At 40.6% G+C, this 12,033-nt stretch overlaps 1 protein-coding gene across 1 annotated transcript; it reads left to right on the top strand.

Moving 5' to 3' along the window:
- The first annotated feature begins 6,611 nt into the window (after positions 1–6,611).
- On the top strand, positions 6,612–11,361 carry LOC100453898 (large ribosomal subunit protein P1-like). Its single transcript, XM_054549532.2, has 2 exons — positions 6,612–6,717; positions 10,827–11,361. Exon 2 carries the CDS (start codon positions 10,945–10,947, stop codon positions 11,287–11,289), a length of 345 nt encoding a protein of 114 aa, XP_054405507.1. The 5' UTR covers positions 6,612–6,717; positions 10,827–10,944; the 3' UTR covers positions 11,290–11,361.
- The last annotated feature ends 672 nt before the right edge of the window (positions 11,362–12,033 follow it).

The following is a 12,033-nucleotide window of genomic DNA, read 5'->3' as shown; positions in this document are numbered from 1 at the left end:
TAGATTCTTATGATCCATACATAAAACATAGCTATTCCATTCCAGAAATACCCCCAAGCTGGACAGGCAATTACCTTTGGAGCTGAAAGATTACTTGAGACCAAAGTGTCATGAAGTACCAAGCTGAACTGCTGGTCTACAGTAAGATGGTAGCATCTAATCTTCTGTCTGATTTTGTTAGTAGGTTATATCTTAACCAAATCATTCAAGGGTTTGAACAGTTTTATCATTATCACCTCTGAATCATAAACTTTAAGCTAAAATGGTGAACCAGAGCTCCCAGAAGGCACCCTGTTCACCAAGTGTTTCTGACTAATCTTAGAAAGAAGTCCATGTCGATAATTCTAAAACTCTTTCTCTCCTTCTCTCATTCTCTTGTCCTCTACTTTTTAGGGTTTATAATAGTCACACTCCTTAATAATTAAGTTATTAACAATGGACATTTCACTAGGAATGAAGATGTGTTTAAATTAATTTCATATCAGATTGTTGGGCAGCAGAATCAGCTGAACATTTTGAACCTATGATTTCCTAGTTATGTGATCCTGGGAAAATTATTTAACTTCTTTGGGCCTGTTTTTTTTTTGTTATTGTTGTTTGTTTTTTGTTTTTTTCATTAATGCAATGTAACTAATAATCCCTGCCTCACCAGGTAGACTGTAAGGATTAAGTGACATATAAAGTAACTAGAATGTTATAGGCACATAAGAGATCTTAAATATTTTAAACAAAAGTTTGAGTTTATTTATTTAAAAAACTAGTTATGGATATGTTTTTCTTTTGACAGAAATACCTTTACTGTTAAATTATCTTTATTCACCATTTTAAAAGCAGAATAATCAAGCTTGTTTAAGATTTCCATTACTTAAAATATTTATACAAATACAGTATTACCTTGTTTCTACTTTTGAGTTAACTTACTTTTTTAAATTTATATAATCACATCGTCTTTATCATATTCATTTTGTGCATTCAAAATTTTCATAGAGTGATGTATGATAATTATCTCTTTCCATTATTGGATATGTAATTTGTTTCCAATTCTCCAACACTATCATCAATAATATTGGATGGGAGGAGAAACTTCATGCACAGGAGCTTTTTTTAACTTGTCAATTGTTAATTTCTTAGGATACAGTTCCAGAACTGAAATTACTAGATCAAAGGATGTGAAGACATTTTTATGGTTCTGACCTGTTTTGTTGATTTGAAGTGCATGGAAAGAAGAAACAACTGTAAAAGACGATAGTTAGAGGTCTCAATTTGTGGACTTGGAAGGTTGGGAAAAGAATATTTCGAAAAGAAAAAAAATCCTTTAAAAAATCAGAATCAGGCCAGGCATGGTGGCTCACGCCTGTAATCCCAGCATTTTGGGAGGCCAAGGTGGATGAATCATGAGGTGAAGAATTCAAGACCAGCCTGGCCAAGATGGTGAAACCCCGTCTCTACTAAAAATACAAAAATTAGCCAGGTGTGGTGGCACATGCCTGTAATCCCAGCTACTCGGGAGGCTGAGGCAGAAGAATGGCTTGAACTCGGGAGGTGGAGATTGCAGTGAGCTGAGATTCCGCCACTGCACTCCAGCCTGGGCGACAGAGCAAGACTCCACCTCAAAAAAAAAAAAAGAGCAGAATCAAGTAAGAGTTCAATATGGATAAAAGGCAATGGAAAATTCACCTGGCTAAAGCTGGGTGCAGTGGCTCACACCTGAAATTCAGCAACATGGGAGGCCTAGGCAGGTTGAGCACAGGAGTTTGAGACCAGCCTGGGCAACATAGCAAGACACCATCTCGACAAAGTGCTTTAAAAATTAGCCAATGTGGTGGCATGTGACTATAGTCCCAGCTGTGAGGGAGGATCCCTGGAGCCCAGGAGTTGGAGGCTGTAGTGAGCTATGACCATGACTCTGCACTACAACCTGGGTGACACAATGAGATCCCATCTTAAAAAATAACTTCACTTTGAAGTAAAAGATTTATTTTGGCAGTAGTGAGAAATCTGGCTAGACAGATTGAGAAGATTCTTACAAGAAGGGGCCCTTGAGAGTGAAATAAAATAAATTAAGCTTGCTATAGTATGCCTAGAGTCCAGGACAGTAGCAAAATTGAGAGAAGGAGATGGCTTATGACGAATCACTGGCAGTGGGATTGAGGCTGAATTGGATGAGGACATGAAGTTGTGGAAAATAGCTATAATTAAAACTTCACATGTGATGTTAAAGAAGAGGAAAATGGAGGCTGGGTGTGGTGGCTCATGCCTGTAATCCCAGCACTTTGGGAGGCCAAGGTGAGCAGATCACTTAAGGAAAGGAGTCTGAGACCAGCCTGGCCAACATAGTGAAACCCCATCTCTGCTAAAAATCTAAAAATTAGCTGGGCATGGTTGTGCATGCCTGTAATCCCAGCTATTCAGGAGGCTGAGGCAGGAGAATCGCTCGAACTTGGGAGGCGGAGGTTGCAGTGAGCCAAGATTGTGCCATTGCACTCCAGCCGTGTGACAGAATGAGACTCCATCTCAAAAAAAAAAAAGAAGACGAAGAGGAAAATGAAAAGCAAATACAGACCTTTGAGAGAAAAATAAAAGAACTTAAAAAGAAGCAGTGTAAGAGAGTGAAGAAAAGTATAGTACCCCACAGTTCACACCTGAGTGACTAGAAGTGAGGAGAAATAGTTGTCACTCAAGTGACAGCAGTCGAGCAATTTTGGGAAGGGGACCAAGTTTATTGGAGGGGTGAAATGGGCAGGAGATACTGATTTTGAGTTGAGAGTAGGATATTCAGGTGAAAAGGCCAAGTATAGCCTGTTGGAAGGCTTTACATTCTTCAGGACTTTAATGGTTTAAGTTGGATACATTCAAAACAAGTTTATGTTGCAGAACAGGGCATTTTTACTAGAAAATGGGGAAGACACAGTGGAGTTTCTGAGATGGCCTCATTAGCCAAGGCCTTGGACCAAAGTAGCAAGTGATCCTGGCTTATCAGCCATGGCCTCCCAGGATTGAGCTAGTGTTGGAATTTCATCAGAAATCATATCCCATTGCTATGGTCTCAATATTTGTGCCCCCCTCCTCCCCGCCACCAAATTCCTACGTTGAAACCTCATCTCCAATGTAAAAGTATTAAAAGGTAGGGCCACTGGGAGGTGATTAAACCGTGAGGGCAAGGCCCATGTGAATGGGATTAATCACTTTTAAAAGAGGCCTGAGGAAACTTCTTTGCCACTTCCACCATGTGACGACATAGCTGGAAGGAAGGCACCACCTATGAGGAAGAGGACTCTTTTAACAGTCACCAGTCTGCCAGTTCCGTGATCTTGAACTTCCCAGGCTCCAGGACTGTGAGCAATAAGTTTCTGTTGTTTATAAGCCACCCAGTTTATGGCACTTTTGGTATAGCAGCTGGAATGGACTAAGATACCCATTCTCTATTTCTACCATTGTATATGGTCAAATATAATTGTGGTGGCCGGGAGTTGTGGCTCACACCTGTAATCCCAGCACTTTGGGAGGCTGAGGCGGGCAGATCACAAGGTCAGGAAATAGAGACCATCCTGGCTAACATGGTGAAACCCTGTCTCTATTAAAAATACAAAAATTAGCTGGGCATGGTGGCGGGCGCCTGTAATACCAGCTACTCGGGAGGCTGAGGCAGGAGAATCACTTGAATCTGGGAGGCGGAGGTTGCAGTGAGCCAAGATTGCACCACTGCACTCCAGCCTGGGCGACAGAGCAAGACTCTGTTAAAAAAAAAAAAAAAAAAAAAAAAGCATGAGGACAAGAAGAAATGAAATTTAGAATTATTTAAGGTAGATGCAAAACCAGCAATACTATTATAGGCTCAACTCATTTTATTTGGGGGCCAATGACATATAATTCATAAATAATTGATTTTTTACTTTAGAAGGTACCTGTGTCGAAAGACTCCTCTAGGCCAGGCACAGTAGCTCACATCAGTAATCCCAGCATTTTGGGAGGCCAAGGCAGGAGGATTGCTTGAGCCAAGGCGTTCAAGACCAGTCTAGGCAACATAGTGAGACCTCATCTCTATTAACTCGGAAGGCTGAGGCAAGAGAATTGCTTAAGCCCGGGAAGCAAAGGTTGCAGTGAGCCGAGACTGCACCACTGCACTCCATCCTGGGTGACAGAGCGAGATTCCATCTCCGAAAAAAAAAAAAAATTAAAAATTAGCCGTGCATGGTGGTGCAAACCTGTGGTCCCAGGTACTCAGGAGGCTGAGGTGGTAGGATCACATGAGCCCAGGAGTTTGAGACTTCAGTGAGCTATGAACACACCACTGCATTCCAACCTGAGTGACAGAGCAAGACCTTGTCTCTAAAAAATAAAAAATAAATAAAATATTTTAAAGACTCCTCTAAAATATACCTGAGAAACTCTGAAACTCGAAAGATCTTCTCCATTAAGAGGAGGATGAATAGGTTTTAAGACACCACCCAATAATGAAAATTTGGCAGGCCTCCCACCTGCAAAAACTTACAGATAGACTCGTGTCCACACCAGACAGTCAGAATTCTGGATTCATCTTTTAACTATAGAAAATTCCACAAGAAGAATATAATAATCTCCTGGGTCACCTCAAACCACTGAACACATACCCAGTATTCTAAATATAATCCTTTGCATTTTTCCTTAGAGGAATACTAATGACATGTGTGGACCATATGTTGCAGTCTAATATCTCTGCAATCAGCAAGGCATTTCCTTGGATTTTTTTATAGGATCCCTGAGGAACCAGAAGTAGACAGCAGGAAAATTCAGTTTGAAGTAACCCTCTTAAATTGAATTAAATATGGTTGTATCTGTAATGGTATCAGGATCTGCTAGAAAATTTGGAATGTACAAAGTATTCCTGAATTTGTATGATTTATCTACTTTTAACTATTACTTGTAAATTCCTGGGAAAAATATTTTATTAAAATAAGACAATTCACGAATCATAAATAAGACCATTGGTTTGAGTAAGGCCATAGTTAGTCACCTCAAAAAAGGCTCATGCCACCTTAGAAATGAATAGAGAATGCAACAGAATAACCCATAGACAGTGCAACTACTCATGGCCCAAGGATCCCCTGGCACAATTAAGCAGCTAAGCATTCTCAGTTTGCAGAAGACTCTAGAAATTGCTATTGGTGAGTCACTCTAAAGCCCTGTATCAGAATCAAGCTAGGAGAGTGTTAGATACTTCCATCTCCCAGGAGTTTTCAACCACAGGTCTCCAGGGTCTTCTGAGTACAAAAGATGCTCTGGCCCAGGGTCTCCTGCTTTCTTAAAATCCGCAAAGCTAGAGTGAGGAGAGAAAGGAGGAAGAGATGGAGAGGGAGACCATGGAGAATCACTCTCTTGCTCATTACCAGAGATTATTTTGATTCTTTTAAATTGATAGAAGTCAGAATTACATATTTTTCCTTTTCTGTAATTTCAGTGAATATGTTCACTGCAATTAAATAAGATTTTGCAGTCCATTACCTTGTAATGGATGTAGCCTTTGGGTATTTTTGAAAACTAAAATTAAAAGAAAAATGAGCAAGTAAACGTGTTGATTAATGCATCTATGAGGATCTTACACCAGCTTTTAAACATACTAATAAACATTTTAAAGCAAAACAGAACATGGAAATAAGTATACTGTATATTTGTTTTTATTCTATTTTCTTTTCTTTCTTTCTTTATTTAGACACGGTCTCCCTCTATTGCCCATATTGCAGATGCAATCACAGTGCACTGCAGCCTCAGCCTCCTGGGCTCAAGGGATCCTCCTGCCACTGCCTCCTGAGTAGGGATTACAGGCACACACCACCACACCTGGCTAATTTTCTAATATTTTGTAGAGACAGGGTCTCACTTTGTTGACCAGGCTGGTTTTGAACTCCTGGGCTCAAGCCATCCTCCTGCATCAGCCTCCCAGAGTGCTGGGATTACATAACAGGCATGAGCCATCATACCCAACCTATATGGTATTTGTAATGACAAACCTGTTTTTCAAAACAACCACCAATGAATTAATATTGTTGAATACATTCTGAAGACAGAGGCAGTAAGTCACGAGGAGACCACATTGCTATTGCACACTGTAACTTGGTAGAGGCAGCAGCCACTAAAACTGCTGCCCAGTCAGATAACAGTGATTATCATGAAATTTGTCAAGAGTTTAAAAGCTGTACCCAATTTGCTTAAAAGAAGAATCATATTATCTATACTTTTTAGGCAAGGGTGTGTTCTGAGGTCTGTAACTTCCTTCAAGGGCTGTTTCTTCCTGATTCAAGCAGCCTTTAGGGCAAGGAAAGGCTGACAAAGCTTGCTTTTGGGTCTTTCCATCACTCCCATTGGGGCCACTTTAAAGTCTCCCTCCATACCTCAATCCACCCCCATGTTGCTCCTGTTCCTGAGCTAACTTGTAATTAAAATTGGAGCTAAAGGTGGGTGTGGTCGCCAGCCTCCCAGATGGCCCCTAGTGATCCTCAATCCTAGATCTTCAGGTCCTTGTCCAGACACTTCCACACTAAATCAGAGCTGACCTGTGTGACTGCTAGAACATTCCAGAGTGATAGCATACAAGTTCACGGGCTACGTCATAAAGGCATTGCAACGTCTACCTTGGGTTTTTAGATTGCTTGTTTTGAAGGAAGCCAGTAGCCGTGTTGCAAGGACACTCAAGCAGCCCCACAGAGAGGCTCAAATGGAGAGAACTGACCTGTCAGCCACGTAAGTGAACCACGTTGGAAGTGAATCCTTTAGACCCAGTCAAATTGCAGCCCAGCTGACATTTGGCTGTAACCTTCTGAGAGATCCTAAGCCAGAATCACCCAGCAAAGCCACTCCAGAATTATTGACCCAGAGAACCTGTGAAGTTTAACAAATGCTTACTGTTGGTTTAAGCCACTAAGTTTGGGGATAATTTGTACATGGAAATGGAAAACTAATATAGTAGGTTAATATATAACCCCTTTTGAGGAGTATTTATACTTTAACCAGAGTCTTTACTAAAACAAAACCAAAAAATGGTGAAATGGCTGGTAGAGTGTGGGCGAGTGGGAAAGGGCCCCACTGGCAGTCTGTCCCTCCATTACCAGGCAGCCCTTCCCTTCTTTCTACTGTGGGGACATAAACTGCAGTGCTTTTGGTGTCAGGCGACATTTTATCACTCAGACCTCAACAGAGAAATTATTATTATTATTTTTTTTCTTGAGACAGAGTTTCGCTCTTGTTGCCTAGGCTGGAGTGCAATGGCGTGATCTCGGCTCACGGCAACCTCCACCTCCTGGGTTCAAATGATTTTTCTGCCTCAGCCTCCCAAGTAGCTGGGATTACAGGCGCCCCCCACCACGCCCACCTAATTTTGTATTTTTAGTAGAGACAGGGTTTCACCATGTTGTTCAGGCTGGTCTCAAACTCCTGACCTCAGGCGATCCACCTGCCTCAGCCTCCCAATGTGCTGGGATTACAGGCATGAGCCACTGCGCCCAGCCAAGAGATTCTTCATTATAACCTGATGTTATCCCCTCCTCCTGGCTTCAAGAAACCCAGAGAGCTATTAGGCACATAAAAGTTCTGATGATTGTAGCTTCAATCCTGGCTGTACATTCAGCCATCAGGCCATATCTCTGTGCCTCATTTCTCTTCAAGACTAAAATGAAAGATGACTTACATAGATTTAGTGCTTATTATATGTCAAAAAACTACAGTAAATATTTATCTTTTTTTTTTTTTTTTTTGAGATGGAGTCTCACTCCATTGCCCAGGCTGGAGTGCAGTGGTGTGATCTTGGCTCAATGCAACCTCCGCCTCCCAAGTTCAAGTGGTTCTCATGCCTCAGCCCCCGCCCAAGTAGCTGGGATTACAGGCACGTGCGACCACACCTGGCTAATTTTTGTATTTTTAGTAGAGACAGTTTTCGCCATGTTGAGTGAAATTAATGCTACTGAATTATACACTTTAAAATGGTTAAAATCGTAAATTTTATTTTATATATATTTTCCCATGATAAATTATTTTAAAAATCTTTTGTTCCTGGGGCTCTAAAGTCTGCATCTGATCTTTCTCCTCTTTTGCATCAGTCGCTAACTCCTTCCCATTCTCTCTCCAGAGTGCCTGTTTTATGTTTTTCTGTCTTCATTGCCTCAAGCCTTCATCATCTCTCATCAAGGCCACTGAAATGAATCCCTAAATGGCCTCTCTGACTTCTGTCTCTTCCGGTCTAATCCATCTTAAAATTCTGCTTTCTATGTCATCTGATGTTACACTCTCAGTGTCTCACTCTTGTCTCTAGAAGAAGTTTAAAACATATCGAGACAGCCTTATCTCTCACTCAGAGGGAAACCTGGTATGTTTAGGAGACGACATATTTTTAAATGTACATTATTTCACTTCTTTCGATTGTAAAATGTAACATACATGCAGAAGAGTACACTAAACTTTATATACAGTTTAAAAAGCAGCTAGGTTAAGATAGAACACTGCTAATTAGAACCTAGAGCTGCCTTAATCTGACTGGACAGTATTGGTAGGCCTGTACAGAGAGGCTGTTAGTGGCCGGAAGAGTCTCAGAAAAAGAAGAGACAGAGACAGACTTTCTCGCTTCATCATTGTAACCCAAGCATGGGATGCAGTACCTTCTAGCAGGACCAAAGTGGGCAAACAGACAAGTCTTTTTTAAAAATCTCTTCAGTAATTACAATATGTAAAATGAGCATAATACCCAACACAGCAAAAGTGAATATGGTAGAGAAGCTAGAGCTAGAAAGATGAATATGTTATAGCTCCTGCCCTGGAGGAGACAGACATGGATCCAGATAATTGCAATAAACAGCAATTGTTCTATAATAAAGATGCATGCAAAGTGCAGTGTGGAGTACAGAAGGGTTTGGAAACAGAAGGAATTAAAATTAATCCAACCATGAAACTAAGCCAGAAGCAATTAGTATTGGGAGCTTTGTCATCACTTAGTCCAAAATTCCCACTTTGAGCTGAGAAGGAAAGTTCTTAGGAACCAAAAGAGATGGAGGGGGAAAAAAATGACTTCACTTCTCCATTGCCAGAGTCTCTGAAGCAACTAGCAGCCAATTACCAGTGGAAGTTGTGGAGTTCCCTTCTCCAGAGATCTTATGATCGACATTGTAGCACTACGTTTTCAATGCATTGCCAAATTTGTTAAAGCAACTGGATGCTTGCCAGCCTGCCACTTCATTTTGTGCTGTGTGGACACAGTCCTAAGCATGTGAAGTGCCAATAAAGCACTTAATATTATTTTTGGACTTATCCAATCTTCCTTTCTACTGAGTTTGTAAGTTCCTTGAGGGTAGTGCATCACACTGTGTTCTGAGTGGCAAACATTGGACCCACTAAAGGTAGCTTAAAAAGGAAAAATGATTAACTTTAGTTATCTCTAGGAGGGCTAGGAAACTAGGTTCGGAGGGTACGCCACACGCAGGAGGCAACAGCAACACCTGGAATGTAATTCTAGCACAGGCCCCAGGGCAGGTATCACCATCACGGGCACGGGAATCAGCTGTTCCTTTTCCCACAGAAAAAGTGTCAGGTTGTTAGAGGGACAGAAAATGAATACTGGGCAAGCCAAAACAATGGCAGCTATGTAACAGATCCTCCAAAGGATTTAAATAATTTCAGCCAAATGAAGATATCTAATACCATTAGAAAAAGAATATATCTGACAATCAGGCGCAGTGGCTTACACCTGTAATTCTAGCATTTGGGGAGTCTGAAGCAGGCGGATCGCTTGATTCCAAGAGTTTGAGACCAGCCTGGGCAACGTGGCAAAACCCCATCTCTACAAAAAATTAGCTGGGTGTGGTGGTGCGCGCCTATAGTCCCAGCTACTCAAGAAGGAGGCTGAGATGAGAAGATCACCTGCGCCCTGGGAGGTTAAGACTGCAGTGAGCCAAGATCACGCCACTCCACTCCAGCCTGGGCAACACAGTGAGACCCTATCTGGAAAAAAAAAAAAAAATCTGTTTTAAGTCTTCCCAGGCATACCCCGAGGGATCAAGTTGCTAGTGAAATAAGCCAACTTCTAAATAAAACTAATGGAAGGACTAGCATTTTCTTACCATGGTTACCTAACCCTTACTAACCTTCTTGAGGCTTAATTAGACTTGTGTTTGTATGTATGTTACACAGACCACTATCAAATTTTATAAATCTTGCTACAACAAAAATTAAAGAATATTTTAGTGTTGCTCCCTAGAAAACTGCAAAGCTTACTAAAAATATGCATCCTTTAAAAAGTGTGCCTATATCTTTATAAACTTGCTTTTAACATTTCTTTAATTTTGTATTATAAGTATAGAAAAATGATAAACAAAATAGTTTTCCACATTTCTTGGATTCTCCATTTTACTTAAGCTAAAGGTATACTTTTCTTATTACTTTGCTAATCGTGAATTCCGCTTTTATCAACACAATTCAGAACTTGTTTCCAACTGGTAGGATGAAAATTGAACATATGTGACACTCAAATGCTCAATTCCCTGTTGAAGAAATGAATGATAGACCTTATCCATCATTTATTTGACTCATGTGTACACCCATGTATATCACAGACATTTTTATTTAATTATTAAAGAATTGGCACATGAGGAGCATTATCTAATTCCTCTGGGACCTTCCACTGGCAAAAATAAATGCAATCACTGTGGCTACCAGATGAATTTTGCCCTTTTTCTTATATTTGAAAGTAATGACTTTATTATTTCTGCATTTAATTATTTAAATTTTAAGCAAAACAGAAAATCACTACAAAGAAAAAAATGTCAACAAAATCTTACTATGTAGAAGTAACCGACTCCTTTCCTCAGCTGCCGCCAAGGTGCTCAGTCCTTCCGAGGAAGCTAAGGCCGCGTTGGAGTGAGGCCCTCACTACATCCGGCGACTAGCACCGCGTCCGGCAGCTCCGACCCTACACTCACCCGCGCCATGGCCTCCGTCTCCGAGCTCGCCTGCATCTACTCGGCCCTCATTCTGCACGACGATGAGGTGACAGTCACGGAGGATAAGATCAATGCCCTCATTAAAGCAGCCGGTGTAAATGTTGAACCTTTTTGGCCTGGCTTGTTTGCAAAGGCCCTGGCCAACGTCAACATTGGGAGCCTCATCTGCAATGTAGGGGCTGGTGGACCTGCTCCAGCAGCTGGTGCTGCACCCGCAGGAGGTCCTGCCCCCTACACTGCTGCTGCTCCAGCTGAGGAGAAGAAAGTGGAAGCAAAGAAAGAAGAATCCGAGGAGTCTGATGATGACATGGGCTTTGGTCTTTTTGACTAAACCTCTTTTATAACGTGTTCAATAAAAAGCTGAACTTTAAAAAAAAAAAAAAAGAAGTAACCATCATTAATATTAGGTGAACATCTTTCTTGACAGCTCTATGTAGACACTCAGATATTAGGAGTGATAGGTGCATAGATAACTTGGTACATAGAAATAATTTTATAAAACTTTATATAATTTTATAAAATTTTATACATATCATGCATGCTATTTTTAAATAAAAATATTAAATTTACATTTACTTAGATGTAATAAGAGAGAGAAACCAGATGAAACTAACAGATAACTGTTTCTTCTTCACTAAGAGAGCCTTCTAGAAGTATGGGAGAAAAATATTTACAAGTTTGGATTTTTTAGCAATCCAAATGTGTTGTTGAACTTTATTAAAGTGTTCCTAAAATTAAAAATATAACAAATCAGTTGGGCATGGTGGCACACACCTGTAGTCCCAGCTACTGGGGAGGCTGGGGCAGGAGGATGGCTTGAGCCCAGAAGTTAGAGGCTATAGTTAGTTAACTATAATTGTGCCTGTGAATAGCCACTGTACTCCAGCCTAGGCAACATAGTGAGACTCTGTCTCTAATTTAAAAAAAAAAAAAGTAAATAAATAAACAAGCAACCCTAATGCTACATAATCTTAATTGAGAAAGCTTTAAGCTAAATCTATTCATTTTGAGTTCCAAATGATTATTATGTTTTATAACTAAAATTGGAAGGAGGCAGAAATAGAACATCTGAAAC

This window comes from Pongo abelii, chromosome 11 (genome assembly GCF_028885655.2).
Source record: "Pongo abelii isolate AG06213 chromosome 11, NHGRI_mPonAbe1-v2.0_pri, whole genome shotgun sequence".
Taxonomy (NCBI): Eukaryota; Metazoa; Chordata; class Mammalia; order Primates; family Hominidae; genus Pongo; species Pongo abelii.
This window is presented reverse-complemented; position numbering and strand designations above follow the sequence as displayed.

What these genes read in the sequence shown, in the direction of transcription:
- LOC100453898 (XM_054549532.2), top strand. Translation starts at nt 10,945, where the DNA reads ATGGCCTCCGTCTCCGAGCTCGCCTGCATCTACTCGGCCCTCATTCTG.